Raw genomic sequence first — 18049 nt, 5'->3', positions numbered from 1 at the left:
CATGTCTGTGATCATAATCAGCAAACCAGGGCATCATGCTCTTGAAATAATATTCATCATTACTCCTCTTAAAGGAGTAGTTCACCTCCAAAATGACCTTTTTTCTATTGATTACTCAAGCCATGGAGACTTGAGTTCAATCATATTTTTCTTTTTTGTTGCATTCCTAAGACAATAATTTGATCACAACAAATTGACCCCCATTGATTCCGGATGGGGACCCGAATCCATTTGGGGTCCATCCGGAATCAATGGGGGTAAATTTACTATAATGTTTTTTTTTTTTTTTTTCTTTTTTTTTTGTCCAAGGAATGCGACAAATACAATACAATATTAAAGCTGCAAGCAGCAATGGACGGGCCCTCGGAGCTCTTCCCACGTCACAAGGCCAGCAGCCAATCAGAAACCAAACAGGAAGTCAGCCATTTCGACTAATTAGTGGCGTTTTGGCGCATTTTTGGCCGCTATCACGGGTCGCACTTTAACGATAGTTTAACGTTTTCTCAAAAAAACTGTTGAGAAAAAAAATTTGAGAAAAAAAAATTTGAGAAAAAAAAATGTTGAGAAAAAAATTTTTTGAGAAAAAAATGTTTTGAGAAAAAAAATTTGAGAAAAAAAAATTTGAGAAAAAAAAAATTTGAGAAAAAAAAAATTTGAGAAAAAAAATTTGAGAAAAAAAAAAAATTGAGAAAAAAAAATTTTGAGGAAAAAAAAATTAAGAAAAAAAAAATTGAGAAAAAAAAAATTTGAGAAAAAAAAATTTGAGAAAAAAAAATTTGAGAAAAAAAAATTTGAGAAAAAAAAAATTTGAGAAAAAAAAATTTGAGAAAAAAAAAATTGAGAAAAAAAAATTTGAGAAAAAAAAATTTGAGAAAAAAAAATTTGAGAAAAAAAAATTTGAGAAAAAAAAATTTGAGAAAAAAAAAATTTTGAGAAAAAAAAAATTTGAGAAAAAAAATTGAGAAAAAAAAATGTTGAGAAAAAAAAAATGTTATGACACCAGCCGCGAGTCTGTACGACAAACGGTTCATGAGTTATAGAGGCACTTCCTGTTTGGTGAAGGGCACTTCCTATTTGGCGGAGGAAGCGTCAATTAAGGTTAAGGACTCTTAATCAAGTCATATGATACCAGCCACAACTCTGTACGATAAACGGTTGATGAGTAACAGCCAAAAAAAGGAACAATCAAGTATGGACCAATCAGAAGAGGGGGCACTTCCTGTTTGGTGAAGGAAGCTTGACCCTTCGCCACGGGCACGCCGTTTTACGAAAACTCACGATTCGCACAACTTTTCATCGTTAAGGTGTCTTGAGTATGCCGAGCGAACTTGAAGTTGATCCGATTAACCCCCTAGGAGGAGTTCGTTAAAGTGCGACACGTGAAAATGGCCAAAAATACACCAAAACGCCACTAATTAGTCAAAATGGCTGACTTCCTGTTTGGTTTCGGACGTGGCGCCGAGAGACTTTTTTGTGAGTCCGGACACGATACAGATGTGTACCGATTTTCGTACGTGTAGGTGAAACCGTATGGTGGGGCTTGAGGCACGAAGTTTTGTAGGGGGCGCTGTTGCGCCATTAGGCCACGCCCCCTTTTATTTTTTTCTAAATACGTACATTTTCGCCACTTGTAATGTGCTTGCAAAGTTGCGCAACTTTTGGAGTACGTTTGGCGCCTCAAAAACGCGATTTACTTTCGGGAAAATAATAATAATAATAATCTTTGCAAATACAATAGGGTCCTCACACACTGTGTGTGCTCGGGCCCTAATTATTGAACTCAAGTCTCCATGGCGTGAGTAATCAATAGAAAAAAGGTCATTTTGGGGTGAACTACTCCTTTAAGCATCAACTAATATTAGCTTTGCTACCTGCATATTCATTACATTACATTACATTAGCAGTGTTTCAGGAGGCCAGAGGTAGTTAGCACTTCTCCCATAGACAGGTGAGAAGTGAGGCCCCCCTACCTTAGACCCTACCTGTTCCTTTTAGGCAGGGTGTTTAACAGTACTTGTACTGTACTACTACAGTACTTGTCTAATAAAATACTCAATCAATCAATCAGTACATTCACATATGCAGCTTTGCTCAACATTATTGCAGCAAATGTAAAACAATTTGTCAGTAGTGATTTGTGAGATTACAACCAGGCTAGAATACATGACAAGGGTTTAAACATTAACACTGAATAGGTTGTCTGTTTGTACCCAGAGCTGTTATCTTAGGTCAAGTCAATATCAGCTTTGCCTCCCTGACAACCAGGTGTGACTGCACGCACATAATAAGCCATATCCTCCATCCCACCCAAATAAATGTATATTTATCATCACTTTAGCCAGCATCAACTAATATTAGCTTTGCTACTTGCATTTTCATTACATTACCACATTAGCAGTAATGCATTTGGACATTTGCTCAACATTATAGCAGCAACATCTGATTTTACCACTTTTAAGAATACAGTAATAAAATGCCTAAAAATCATTTTCAGAGATGCCAACCAGGCTAGAACACATGACAAGGGGTTAAAGATTAATACTGAATAGGCTGGCAGCTTCTACCTAGAGATAGCTACTTATGTCTCAATATCAGCTTTGGCCCACAGACTATGCACTTTTTGTTTAATTTGGTATTGATTCGGAACTGCCCTTTGTATTAGAATGTTTCTTGTTATCCTGCTTTTGTGTGAAGTTAGCCACAACCACATATGTTGGGTTAATGGTAATTAGGGGAGGGGTTGATTCTAGGATGTAATTGTATCTGTGTTTTTGGACCGGCACTTATGACCCACAAGGTGGCTGCCTCCAGTTAAAAACCCAAATACAAAGAGAATACATAATTGCTCATAACAACCACACCAGGGTGTCTAATGAAGTACTGTCAACCTCCTAGACACATGAAAAACAGAAAAAGTACAAAACTATGGCATTGCCTCTTTGAAGTTCAGTTGAGACTTTTTTTGCAGGGCACAAAACAGTGGCGTCAGTTCAGAAAAAGCTAAGGTATGGCAACATGACTGGTGTCTTGCACACGCGCAACACCAGTCATGTTGCCATACCTTAGCAACAGGCATGATATATTTATTTTAAGAAGAAGTACATATAATATATATAATTATATATAGCTTAAATATAATTATAATACCTTGTTAAAGTGACAATTTTGTTAAATGTTGCATTTGTAGTTATTTTACTGTAATTTGACAACATAATAACCCGCACAGATAGACAAAGAGACATTCATGGCTTCATATTCAGAACTAACTTCCCCCCTGGACCCTGGGTATGGCAGCTGCATACCCCTGCCATACCCAATTGACGCCCCTGGCACAAAAAAGTATTTCTAGTGTACCGTAATTTGTCCCATTGCTTGGAAGTTGTTGGCACTGTTAATGGTTACAGCTGTGGATGACAACAGCCTTGATTTAGCCGGATAGTCCCTCACGTTGATCCAGACATTCTGTTCTCCACCTGTACAATCTTGACACTCCACAAAGATGTTTTCTGGAGATCCTACACGCAACACGTTAGGAGCAGACAGCACCAGCCTGCAGACAGGAGGGAGATATATGTGTGTGTGTGTGTGTGTGTGTGTGTGTGTGTGTGTGTGTGTGTGTGTGTGTGTGTGTGTGTGTGTGTATATATATATATATATATATATATATATATATATATTAGGGCTGGGATGCGATTAAAAAAATTATCGAATTACTTACAGGCTTTGTAATTAATTAATCACATTTTAATCGCATTTTAATATTTTACCTTTAATCACATTTTAATCGCATTTTAATATTTTACCCGAGAAGCATTTTTTTCAAGTAAAACACATTTTGTTGTACGAGTGAATCAACAAGTGAGTCTCTTCTTGATTAGTGCATCGCTATGATCGGTATGAAACTGAAGTTTCTGTGGTGCACAAACTAAGTGCGATTAAAATGCGTAATTTGTTTTAATTGTGTTAATTTTATGTAATTAATTAATCGCAATTAATCAGTTAAAGTCCCAGCCCTAATATTGGGGATATATCCCCGTTACAGTTAGTTTGAGTAACTCAGTTAGATTGGGGTAAGAGCACTCGTTTTGTAGTTCACCACACACCCCTACCACCACCTGGATCTTATCAACACACCTGAGAGAGATGGATCATGAAGAAACATAAAGTATGTCTAATCAGTGTTGTAGTGCTACATTTGGAAGTGGGGGGACACCCCACACACGCACGCACGTGCACGTGTCAATGCGTGTGCATGTGACGTTTTTGGTGGGTTAAAACGGGTCTGCGTGGCCCAGTTGACATAGACCAGTGGTTCACAGTAGGCATACTCTACCACCTCAGAAAATATCAGTGTCTCCAAGTACCACCATAACTGATGTTAAAATACAGGCACGTAGACCCCATCCTAACTACGCACACAGAAGGCCAATTTAATCCTTGAATTCATAGAGATACTTTCGTTTTTGTTGCATTCAAAAGCCAATAATTTGATGACCGGATCATCAGCCAGACTTATACTATACGTCTGTGAACTTCCCATGCAAAATAGCTGCACAACTGATATTTCCAATTAATTAATCCATTCTCAAATCTTCTATTACCATCTGCTGTCATGCTCATTTCAGCACGGCTGGAGAGCCTTTTTCAACCTATAGTCAGGCGGTTTTTCAGAAAAAAGGCCTTCTATAAGCAGGTTAGAGGCATTTTGGGGTAAAAGTGGGGAACCAGTCTATTTTACATAATTCAAGGGTGCTGAATCTGAAAAACCTGGTTCCCAAGCAGAATTTTGAGTTTTTAACCTTCTAATTTGCATAACAAAATGGCTGCTGATTTTGAACTATTTCTTCAATAACTATAACAAAGAAAGCAAAACTGACATATAAAATGTATATATCTATGTTCTGAGGGTCAGACAATTTGTGTAAGGTATGTTTTATGTAATTAGTGGTACTCTTAAATATGCAAATTAGAGGCCACCATTACAATAAACTATATAGTATGATCATTTGAAAATACATGACTCAGAGGCTCTTGGACACTGAAAACCCCATTGGGGAAGTTTAATGAAGGAAATTAATGTGGGGGGGGGGGGGGGGGGGGGGGTCCATGGGGCAGGCGTAGAGAAATCACGGGAGGTAAGACAGCAACAGGTCCTAAGACAGAGGGAGAAACAGGCTGAGGCAGAGCACAAGGGAAACATGGGTGATCACAAGTCACAGATATAAGCTAATCATTAGACAACGTTAGGGGTAAGATACCTACTGCTGTTGGCTAGTGTTGGACCAACATCTAGACACTAGACCACATTCATGCAAGGAGGTTGCTCATCACTCTGTTGCTGACATACACACATTGCTGTGCATTGTAACCCAGATTTACGGCATTTGCAATGAAGGGTTGCACATTGCTTATGGCATGCACATGAAATCATTTCCAGGCAACTCTCTGGGATTGGACTCAACAACATGAGAACGGGCTGTAGTCCTGAATCACTGTGTTTCCATCCCATGTCCACAGGTGCAGGAAGCTCAGGTATGGCACAGTGAGCATTTCTCCAAATCATTGCCTGATAGTGCACTCGCATCAAATGGAAGCGGAGAGCATCACTTGTAGGTGACATTGCTTCCGGTTTGCCAGTCTTGGCGAACAGTATATGTCTTGCTGCATCAACCGAGTCTGTTTTCTGCACACCATATATTCTGCAGACAAATGATTCACATGACTGAATGGTCTGCTTTGTGAGTTCACCAACTCCCAAGTTTAAGAGTAGTTGATGGTGCTCTTTGAAAACTTTCCAGGATGACCTTTTGGTGTGATTTGCGATGTAGGATGTGGTGTCACAACCGGTTAATGAATGAAAAGCTATTAGATTTGGTGCTGAATGTCTTGGCAGGTTGTTGAAAACCGCATCAATAGGTATGTATCGCAATTTTTTCATGGTACCAGACATCATCCACAGGTGTTCACATTGCACACGTGGGAAATGGGAAACCAAAATCACAAGAACATCAGTGTCTCTTGATGATACGACGACTGTGTTGTACTGGCTGTGCACAGCATGTAATACCAACCGAGTGTCAGCTTCTTCATGTGTTGCTCTCAGGTGAGTGACATCAGTGGTTGTCTTTGATGACCTAACCTCAAGTTCCTCTCTGAATCCCCCAGCAACTACAATCTCCTTATTACTAGGTGCCTGAGCGCACAATTCCTCAGACAGTAAATGTGCAAGATCAACTTTATTCTCAGGGAGTGACAGAAAATTTCTCCAGTTTTTTGGAAGAGGCACATCACGACCCTCAACAACTCGTCTGATTGGTTGAGCTGCTTTTGTGCGTCGTGTCCTGGTAGCACCCTTGATAGTCTCTTCTCTGTATCTGTCAAACACAATGTTTATCCGTTGATAGTTAGAACCTGCTTTTAGCACTGGTCTTACGTATATGTCTGCCAAATCCCCAAAGGTCACTGCATTGTTAGGCTTTCCCAGAGCAACAACCAGTGCTTGTCCATCAATGATGAGGCACGACGATGAGTCATGAAGTTCAATAGCTTCAGGACAGACTATGTCTTCCGTTAACTTATCCGCCAGTACAGACTTGTTTCCAGTACGGAGTGTACCATTCATTTCAGCAAGTGATACAGGAACTGGCAGAAGCTCATGCTTCAGGACTGCTGGCAAGTCTACCGGACGACCTGCCTCATAGGCAGTAACAAGGCGCTGGAGGAGATTTCTGTCTGCCTTAAGGATAGTTCTCCTTTCTTTGTCTTTAGGGTCTTTGACGACTTCATACAAAGATGCAAATGTTTTGGCATTACTCCTGTGTAGTGGTGCATGGATTGAAACGTCTGGCTTGTCTCCTTGCCCAGACACAATCATCCTTTTTTCAACAAATACACTCACTTCTTTTTGTCCAAGTTCTTTGGCACAAAGCAGTGAGCTTTGGATTGCCTCTGTTGCTAGGTCTTTTGTGACAATATTTTGCAATGACCCTGGTGAAACCGAATGAAACACCTTGAATCCTTGGAAGGCCAGGAGCAACGCCATTTCATCTTTGTTGTCCCTCTTTAGACGGGATTTGGCAGCTTCCTTGTTGACGCCTTTTCTGTCAGGACCGTTGTGGTACATTGCATGTGTTTCAAGTGCAATGTGAGACCTCAAGTTATAGGAAACAGCCCATCTACAAAGCGCTGATGCTGTCTTTGTGATGCCAACGATTCCCCCAGCTTTCTTTCCTGTAGCATTCAGCCACTCCATGGCTTGGTCTGGATCTACCTGGTTGAACTTCTGACAGGAACGCCTGACAACAAAGTTGCCTTTTTGAAACTCAGATAGAATTGGTTCAGGAAGTTGGTGCATCTCAGCTAAATACACTGGACCCCATCTTGCATAATTCAGGTGATCATACCTCATAAAATATGGCAACATCTGGCTGAAGGAGTGGAGATGAAGTTCCCAGAGTCCATCACGCTGAGCTCGAGTGAATTGCAACAGTATTGAGACCATGTCCATATAGTCCCACCAGAAGACAAAGTTCACATCATCCGATTTACTTGCTATGAAATCATTCAGAATGTTGTGGAACCGTTCCTGTTTCAGACATGTTATCAACTCAGGAATTCTTTCAGGATTGTCATCAGCAGCCATTGCAGAAATGTCATCATGGTATTCCTTGTCTGATTCTGCAACAAACTGGAGCAATGAAGGTACCAAAATCCTCCACAAGGCTTGTAAGGTTAGTTTGTGTGCTCGCATAGCCTTGTTGTACGCTTTTCCTGACAGGACAAGCTGCACAGCACCCTCCCCAAGAAAGCCACTCTCCAGCCACACTTCAGCTAAACCAGATCCAGCCATGTGGTCTCCCACAGCCTTCAGGAAGTTCATTGCAGTATGAAGTCCACCAAGATGAGGGATTAATTTATCCCGGTATTCTACAACAGACCACTTCAGTTCCATGAGCTTGCAGAATAGGGCTTGGTCCACTGTAAGGACTGTATGCTCCTGGCCAAAGTGAGATGATATAGCCATGCACCTCTTCACAACTGTATTTAGAGTATTGAACTCATGCGCTGGTGCAGGAATGATGGGCAAATATCCTACTGCTGTCTGCTCTGGTTCCTCTGAAGAGACTGATTGATTGAACACTGTCCAAGAAGGTTTTGAGTCAGAATCTTGACGTTGCAGGAAGAAAGCCATGTCTATTGCCTGTGCTTGTTTTACACAATCACTGACTCCTTCAGTTTTCATAAACCTAGCCTTGTCAACAGGTGATGTGAATACTGGCACACTTGTAGCAGAATTCATATTGACAGGATGCAGGCAGTGGCGGTTTTGACCTATATTGCGCCCTGTGCCAGGTAGTATAGCGCCGCCTTCGCGTGGCCGGAAAAATCGGATATTCGCGGGCAAATTATGCATTTTTTTAAGTTAAAAGCGGTTCGGTTCTACACGGCGGCAGAACCATTTTGGGCTTAATATAATAGGGTTTATAAAAGCATGATCTGACTGTCTTAGTCTTCTTACCTTGGGCTGGGACTTGGTTCTTTCACAGTCACGCACAGTGAGACAAGACTATAATAGAGTTCCTATATCCTGGCTGATAGAGCCTGAGGTCTGTGTTTTGTAGAGTAAAGTCGGGAACAAAAATGATCCTCTCCATGTGATGTTTCAGGGCAAGCAGCAGACTGACTCCCAGTGCCATACAGTATATTATGTTGTAAACCTAAGGTTACCTTTGTAGAGTTAGGGAGTATTTTGTGACGTCCTGTGTTATTCCTCTGAGCTGGAACTGGGCTTCAATGTGTTGAAACCACGGCCGTGGGTTATGCTGCCAAAAGTCCGGCAACTTGACGGTAGCGGCGTAGATGTTGGCATTAATGTTAGCCATATCGTTAGCACCGACGTTCGGTGCGGGCGCTGCGGGAACGTTAACGCCGGCGACGTTGTCTTCGTTGTCGGACATGTCGTATTCACTCACGGGGTCACCAGTGTAGAGTTAGGGAACAGCGAGACAGTAGACGTAGGTGCAGTCGAGGTAGTTTACTTAACTCCACATAAACTTGTATCACGTACATACACGGTGTGCATCAAGCTAGCAGCACAACAACAACAACACATCACCCGGAAACGGAAGCCCCAAGACTAACTAACCCCCCAGCCCTTAAAGGCACAGTACTCCTGTGTCTCTCACAGTCTGTATATGTGGGTCACCACACCTTTATCTTACCACCAGGGGGTGTTGTTGTATTCGGTCTGGTCTAAACAGACAAGGAGTGTTTGCAGGGCCGTAACCCTACTTTTTTTTTTTTCTTTTTCTTCTTCATGCGCCCCCGCAAAGTGGCGCCCTGTGCAATCGCCCCGCTAGCACCCCCTTGGGGCCGCCTCTGGATGCAGGATCTCCAGGACATCTGGCACGATCAGTGTACGTCTACTGGAAGGCTCTAGCATCTGAAGCTTTGCATCAGATTTTTGGCCCCGTTGCCATGCTGCCATTTGGGTTGCATGGAAAGTATTTTTACCATCAAGTGACTCATCAAGAATGTCAATGTTATCCGCGGTGTAGTGGATAAATGTATTGGCTACTATATTTGGTGGAATAATCGCCCCAGTTACTTGGTCCACATCTTTCAGGGTGCTCTCAGCTAAAGAAGTGTCAACTTGCAACACCTGCTCATAGCTCAAACAGTGGCCTGCCTTATTGAACAACTCCACCAGCTGTTTTGAACGTGTAGCTTGATGTAGAGTATTGGCTAGACCAATATGTTTGGGAGTCCATTTTTTGCCACCACTGACACCGTAAACAAGATCCTGTGCTACACTCAGAACTCTGCTTTGGTGAAGATCTTCATTATTTTCAGAATTGTCATCTAGCACCTCTTGCCCACCAAAGATTAATTTCAGCAGCATATATAAACTATCAGGAATACATGGAATCGCTTCATCTTCACTGACAGACAAACCTTTGTGGCCCGGAGTTTCCATTAGGTCTTTACGTATTTTCAGTGCTACGTGTACAAGAGATAGAAAAATATCATCCTTGGGCACATATTGAGGCATGGTATCCTCAGTTTCCGTCATTTGCTGAACAGCCCTATTGGCCACTTCTTGCACATACTTTGTGGGTATCAGCATTGTTTTTCTCTCGGATGGACTTCTGTCAAGAGGTTGAAATAAATAAAAGATGTCTCCCAGCTGTGACTGTAACTTTTCCTTGAATGTTGTTCTCCTACTGTAGTACGAGTGTGGAATTATGGTCGATGACTTTTCAGCAAGCTCCCTATAACGTTCCCAGACATCATCCAGCAGGATAACATGTCCTTTTTCCGCTGATTGATGCAACTCTTTGCATAGCCATACCATCGCAAGGTCAGTTTTTTCAGAGTCTTCTGAGTCTGTTTTTAATCTCTTTATTGTCTGCTTTGTTTTTGTTGATGATCTACTGAAAGCTCTCAGACATGTCAAGTGGTATTTGGCTTTAGCAGCAATTAAGTCAATCACTCCAGCCAATCGAAGGCCAATTTTGTAGTCAAAGGTGGAAGCTTCAATTATCTGATCACTCACTTGTTTTGTCATCACAGAGCTCAACCGCATCTTCGAGACATCATTCTGACAGAAAATGCATAAATTCCAGTTTACTGGTTCAACATGCCTTCGCAATGAGCGTGTGGCACTGCTGCTGCAGCTTGCTTCTGATTTAGGATTGGTGGAGCATTTTGTTTCTTTAGAATTACTGCTGCAATGTGCTTGTTGCTTTGCCAGCATCTTCTGCAAACGCTAAATTTTACTTTTGTCTGTGAAGTGAGTATAGCACAGTTTATGCCACACAATAATTTGTGCTTCAGCAGAATCCAAGACATTCTCAAGATGATCGATCAAAATACTATTATTAGAGTCCCCAAGCTCTCTTCTGCTACTAGCAGCTTGCCTGACTCTTTCAAGTCCATGTTCAGTTGCTTTACAAATATCACTGGCTGTATGTCTTTGGCAGAATATGCAAACACTGTCGTAATCAACAGGCTTCAAACTAGCCAATGGATCCATCTGCAAATGACAGAATAACAGGATCAATAGTTGGACAGACAACAACACACAGCAACATGGAAACAAAAATAAATGCATCCTACCTGTTTTGACAGTGGTTGTCCCTCTGAATGTCAGTGTGAATGACTGAATTCCTGATGGCCAACAGGTTTGTAGTCACACCTCTGAGTCCCGTTAGTTTGACTCAGGCCAAGTGTGGCTATTTTAGTCAGCCACACCCATCCCATGTATGGAATGTCACTCCATTGACTTCAATACATTTTTGGTCATCATGGGCCAAATGTATACTTTTCTCAGGATTTTTACATGGGATCATCTAAATCTGTATTTGAGATGTTCTAAGAGTTCTAAAAATACATAAAAGTAGCAAAGAAAATGAAATAAGGAGGATGCCTATGGACCTAAACCGTTTATTGTAATGGTGGCCTCTAATTTGCATATTTAAGAGTAAGCTTACCTCTAATTATATTCAAAATAGCTTACACAAATTGTCTGACCCTCAGAACATAGATATACACTTTATAATCAGTTTAGCTTACTTTGTTATAGAGTTATTGAAGAAATAGTTTAAAATCTACAGACATTTTGTTATGCAAAAGGTTAAAAACTCAAAATTCCGCTTGGGAACCAGGTTTTTCAGATTCAGCACCCTTGAATTATGTAAAATAGACTGGTTCCCAACTTTTACCCAAAAATGCCTCTAACGAACACATTTTCCAGAAAATCCACCAGACTACTATAGACCATATTCACACGGCGGCTATCTTGGATCACATGACTTCCTGGGATAGCAGCCTGCATTACCATGAATATAGTGGATGTACCCTTCTATTTAATCATTTTGGGGATGTTGATGTTGTCATCTGCCCATTTGTCAATATGGTAAAAAGAAATTGTTTGAATAGAACTCATATTTTGGGACCATCGCTCCATTGTTCACAATGGTTTGTAATGCAGGCTGCTATCCCAGGAAGTCATGTGATCCAACATGGCCGTGGTGTGAATATGGTCTATGGCTGGGTCAGAACGACCTGTAATATAATATCAACATTTCCTAGAGACATTTCACAAGAGAGATTTCACGGCGGAAGGACCGAACCATTTTAGGCTTATTATAACCAGTAAGACTCCCTAATCGGGAGATAAGCGACCGTCAGGTCGCAGCGTGATTTTAAGGCAAAATGTGTAGGAGCAGTGTCCAAAAATGTGGTTAAAAAAATCGGCCTGATGGTGGCGCTATATGGGACATCCATATTGATGAGATGAGTGTAGACATACTGTGTACCGATTTGCGTGATTTTAGGGCTAAATCTGTAGGAGCAGTGTCCAAAAATGTGTTTTAAAAAATGGGCCTGAAGGTGGCGCTATATGGGACAGATCCATGTTGATGACATGAGTGTAGACATACTGTGTAGCGATTTGCGTGATTTTAGGCCAAAATTTGTAGGAGTAGTGTCCAAAAATGTGTTTTAAAAATCGGCCTGAAGGTGGCACTATATGAGGCAGATCCATGTTGATGACATGAGTGTAGACATACTGTGTACCGATTTGCGTGATTTTAGGGCAAAATCTGTAGGAGTAGTGTCCAAAAATGTGTTGTAAAAAATGGGCCTGAAGGTGGCGCTATATGGGACAGATCCATGTTGATGACATGAGTGTAGACATACTGTGTACCGATTTGCGTGATTTTAGGGCAAAAATTGTAGGAGCTGTGTCCAAAAATGTGTTTTGCAAGAATCGGCCTCAGGGTGGCGCTAGAAGAGGGTCATGTGGGAATTGTTGGCAGACAAGGAGTATGTTCTTATGAAGTGTCTGGAAAAAATGGTTATATCACATATAACGCACATTATCCCTGCCAATACTGATCCATTACAGTTTGCATACTGTTCTAATAGATCAGTCGATGATGCTATTTCTCTCGCACTACACATTGCCTTGAAACATCTGGAGAAAAAGAACTCTTATGTCAGACTACTCTTCATAGATTATAGCTCTGCCTTTAACACGATTGTACCATCTAAGCTTGTGTTGAAACTCAGGGGTCTTGGTCTTGACTTTTTGACAGGCAGGCCACAATCTGTGCGAATAGGGAACAAGCATTCATCTAAGATATTGACCAGGACTGGAGCGCCCCAGGGCTGCTGCCTCAGTCCCTTGTTGTATAGTCTGTTCACCTATGATTGTGTTGCCAGGTGTGGTAATAATTCTATTCTCAAGTTTGCGGATGACACCACGGTTATAGGACTAATATCCAACGATGATGAGAGGGCCTATAGGAGGGAAATTGAAGAGCTAACCCTATGGTGCCAGAATAACAATCTCTCTCTAAATGTCAGTAAAACAAAAGAGATCATCGTTGACTTTAGGAAGTCTAAAGTCAATCACAGTCCCCTAACCATAAATGGCTCACCTGTAGACATAGTGGACAGTTTCAAATTCCTGGGTGTTTACATAACAAACTCACTCACATGGTCTCTAAACAGCAAAGGTATCCTTAAGAAAGCGCAGCAGCGACTGTACTTTCTGAGGCGCCTCAGGAGATTTGGCCTGAGCACCAAGGCTCTTGTAAATTTCTATCGCTGTACCATAGAAAGTGTTTTGACAGGATGCATCACAGTGTGGTTTGGTAACGTGACTGTTCAAGACAGTAAACAGTTACAGAGGATTGTGAAGAAAGCTGCCAAAATCATTGGCACAGAATTACCACAGCTACACACAATCTATAACACACGCTGTAAGAAAAAGACAGAGAACATCTTAAAGGACAGCAGTCATCCCGCCCATTCCCTGTTCTATCTCCTCCCATCCAAAAAACGTTACCAGAGCATCTCATCACACACCACTCGTTTCAGTAATAGTTTTTATGCTCAAGCAATCAGGTTGCTTAACGAAGAGATGAAAGCGAGACGTAGGTAGTCATGTGCACTGTACGCAGTTTTTAAACTGTACACTGTTACACTGTATGGTTTTTGTTGTTTTTGGGTTGTCTTGGGAGACTTGTTGTCTTGTTGTTTTGGGTTGTTGTTTTTGTGTGTAATAAGGCTGAGAGTGCTCCTGGCACAAGCATTTCATTGTATGTCTGTACCTGTATGGATATGCGTGTGACAATAAACCTGAACCTGAACCTGAACCTGAATGTGTGCAAAATTTGGCATGGATCGGGGCAACGGTTGCGGAGATATGAGCAGGGCAATAGTGTGACGTGTGAGGTGTGACAGACAGACCGATTGACGGACTGACGGACTGACTCACAGTTTGTGGAGGTTTACACAGCCACCAGCCCACCAGTAAGACATATGTTTACTCACTGTTATTAGTCACAGCTGATGAGAATGCACCGTGTCGCCGAGTTGCCGTTGTACAGTGCTGGTGGTGTCTGCATGTTTGACCGAAAAAGGTAACACATTCACGACAAAACTGCTGTGTAGGCTACACTGTGCGCCTCAAGTTTGAAGAAGTAAACAGAATTTATTGTCCCATAGCCCGAAGGGGCAGTCAGCTTGTTGGTTGGTTGTTGGTTGTCATGGCAATATTACAACCAATCGGTGGACGGTCTGCTCTGTATTGCCTGCCTTGTCCGCACTCTGGTCAACTATGACGGCGCCCCCCCCCCCCCCCCCCCCCCCCCCCCCCACACACACACACACACACACACTACACCCGTGTGTCTAATAGAGAAGTGTGAGCGTGTGTGAGAGAAAGGGGGGGCATTAGGACTATAGATTTATGTTCCAAGACCCCAAAATACCTAGTTGAGCACGCAGAACTAGTTGAGCAGCAGAGAGAGCTGAATCTAGGGACTTCTATGGTATGCAGCCCGGTTAATGTCTTTCAGTTTGTAGTCAATCAATTGTTTTCAAAATAAAAAAAGTGTCTTCCACCCTTATAGTGAAGTGAAAAAGCAGAATTATCCAGAAACAGTGGGGAAAAAAACCCTATCTGCAATGTGAGATCAGTGTAACACACAATATTGTAATATAGTCAGTCCAGAAATCCAGAAATGGTGTATTACTCTATGTGAAGGTTATCATTAACAAATAATATTGTGCAAGAACAACACAATACTTTTTAGTTTTCTTTTTTTTCATTTTCCCAACAAAGTGTTTTTTTTAGATGGGAGATTTTGCGCTTTGGCCATCATTGTGTTTTTTGGGGGGCCCACTTGCAATATCCTCACGGCCCACCAGTGGGCCCCAGCCCACAGGTTAAAAATGGCTGGTATAAAGGTCAACTCATCAGACCATAATGACTAATCCACTGATTATCCTGGACAGGACCAATACTGCATTTCGTCACTACCTGTCAATTAGCCAGTAGCTATGCCCCTCCAAAAAAGCTTTTGTCCAATGCTAGCTTAGAATAACTTCCTGCTTGCCAAGGTTTGCCTTGGCAACAGCCTTGGCAAGCTGCCGGTTGCTAAGCTAGCATTGGACAAAAGCTTTTAGGTGAGGGGCATAGCTACTGGCTAATTGTTGTTGCTTTGCCTCTCTCAGCATGCCTGCAGTATCTGTACTCAGCAAAACATTAAAAAAGAATCACACACCAGTGTGTGTGTGTGTGTGTGTGTGTGTGTGTGTGTGTGTGTGTGTGTGTGTGTGTGTGGGGCTGCGTGGCGTTGTTCCAACGTCTTATCACTCGATCCGACTCTCCCCATTACTAACCCTATCTCTAACCCTAAAGGGCTTTGCACTTAGGCCCATTGCATTTTTTTTCTTCTTTTTTTTTTTACGTTCGCTGAATGATTAAAACACATTGGATTTGGTGTGCAATGCGGTGCAGATTCGAAAAGGAGTCACTGAGTTTTTACCGCATGTGAAAAGACACACAAATCAAACTAGGTTCGATCTATCTATATAATTTGTAAAATATAATTTGATTATCATGCTGCTGACTAAACCCCAGTTCAGTAATGTGAAATACCACTCTTGCATCTGGAAACACTGGTATAGTACCTTATTTTAGTGTTCTGATTGCTCTGTTTTTATTTATTTTTTATGGTGTGATGTTTTTAATGTGTTTTTGTTTGTCTTCTTATTGGACCTAGTGTCTGTCAATAAAGAGTTGATGATGATGATGATATATACAGTGTGTGTGTGTGTGTGTGTGTGTGTGTGTGTGTGTGTGTGTGTGTGTGTGTGTGTGTGATAGGGTTGCCAACTCCCAGAGTTTCAAATACGGGACACCTCATTATATTTCTGAGGAAAGTAGCGTCGCCGAAAAATCGGGTATTTTCGGTTATAAAGTTGGCTAAAACGGGTATTTTCCTATATTAAATCATATTTTTCCTTTCACAATATCATTTCGGGTGTCTTTGGGCCATGTCCTATTACCTTAAAATCATGTAGTGTATTTTATTTCTTTTTTTTCCTCCAAAACAGGTCTACCTGGTTCTTATGTGCCCACTCTCTGGTTACCCAACACTAGTTTAATCATATTGGCATACAGTAATAACCATTAGGTTTTAAAAACAAAATCAACGCATGCTTATGTTATTTCACATACCAGCCAGTCTGGGGTCGCTTTAGTTGGCAGACAAGAAATACTGTAGTGCTCCCAGGAATACCAATATATCCATGGCTTATTTTCTGCTTGCTTTTTCACTTTGTTGTTTAGGCTATCACCTATCATGGATTCATGTCTAATATGTTAGTACACAATCTTCTGTCACGCGTTTTCTTTTTTAAAGACATTAAACAATGTTCTGAGCCGAGTACTGTCGTATGCTCGCACGCACTCTCGCGCAGGCAACTTGTGTTATGGACTGAACCATAGCCTACAGCCGATGGGAAGGAATTGGTGTAGGGGGCAGAGACTGTGTCTTAGCAACACTAATAAGCCAATGGGCTGCTTACAAACAGCGCAGCGCCTATCACAGCAATGGGATGCAGCACTTAACTCAGAGGAGAGCAGAGCGGAGCTCATTGACAGGCAGAATCGCTGTCATTTCTCAATTACCCGGTAAATCATCCCGTCATTCATATTTATCCCCCAACCTTCAAATACGGGACAAAGAGCGTCCCGTTTCAGTTCAATACGGGACACGTCTTTTAGTTTCCAAAAGCGGGACGATCCCGTATTTTACGGGACGGTTGGTAACCCTAGTGTGTGAGTGTGTGTGTGTGTGTGTGTGTGTGTGTGTGTATGTGTGTGTGTGTGTGTGTGTGTGTGTGTGTGTGTGTGTGTGTGTGTGTGCGCGCGTGTGCGTGTGCGTGTGCGTGAGTTTGTCTGTCTATACTTATGGGGACTAAACGCATTTTCACACAGTCACCTGCAGGGGACCTCTGACAGTGTGGGGACAAAATAGTAGGTCCCCACAACGGTTAGGGTTAGGTTTAAGGTTAGGGTTAGGGGTTAGGTTTAGGGTAAGGCCACAGGGCTTGCATAAAAATGAATGGAAGTCTATGTAATGTCCCCACAAGTGATGTCAATATATGTGTGTGTGTGTGTGTGTGTGTGTGTGTGTGTGTGTGTGTGTGTGTGTGTGTGTGTGTGTGTGTGTGTGTGTGAAAAGGAGATATTTACACAAGACCCCCAAAAATGGGTCAGTGACAGATAGGTGTGGGTGACGGCCTATACTTACAATTGAGATGCATCAGCCAGATCATTTAGGGAGGAGAGAGCCAGAGAGGCCGCACACAGCCAGAGTAAGGTCTCCCACATCCTGCTTGCTGCAAGGTCTGCTGTCAATGTGCTCTGAAACCCCACGATACCTGCCTCTTATTTATCATCCATCCCATTCTGCTGGGTTTCCCCTCACACACACACACACACAGTCACACACACACACACACACACACACACACACACACACACACACACACACACACACACACACACACACACACACACACACACACACACACACACAAACATTGCACTTTCTGCTTTATTGATTTTTCTATTTACCTTCCTAGGACATTGAAGTCCATGGCCTGTTTATTCTTGTGTTCATGCAAGGACACTGTTTGCATGGAGGGAATAGGGGACCTAGCAGGGACCTTTCCTTATCTAAAT

General features: G+C 42.0%; 1 protein-coding gene across 8 annotated transcripts in view; it reads right to left on the bottom strand.

Moving 5' to 3' along the window:
* The window catches only part of LOC308286723 (complement C3-like), a 94027-nt gene extending 76278 nt beyond the window's left edge, over positions 1–17749 (bottom strand). For 5 of the 8 annotated variants that reach the window (XM_080727827.1, XM_080727832.1, XM_080727828.1 and 2 more), the window contains exons 1-2: positions 17616–17749; positions 3355–3550 (exon numbers count right to left, since the gene is read on the bottom strand). In XM_080727827.1, the coding sequence (XP_080583953.1) occupies positions 3355–3550; positions 17616–17695 (276 nt within the window). In that variant the 5' untranslated portion in view covers positions 17696–17749. Of the gene's footprint in view, positions 1–3354; positions 3551–14343; positions 14412–16537; positions 17169–17615 lie in introns of those variants that run through there. The other 3 variants (XM_080727829.1, XM_080727830.1, XM_080727831.1) reach the window with 3 other exon arrangements.
* Positions 17750–18049: the final 300 nt, after the last annotated feature.

This window comes from Nannobrachium achirus, assembly GCF_963921795.1.
Source record: "Nannobrachium achirus genome assembly, chromosome: 6".
Lineage (NCBI taxonomy): Eukaryota > Metazoa > Chordata > Actinopteri > Myctophiformes > Myctophidae > Nannobrachium > Nannobrachium achirus.
This window is presented reverse-complemented; position numbering and strand designations above follow the sequence as displayed.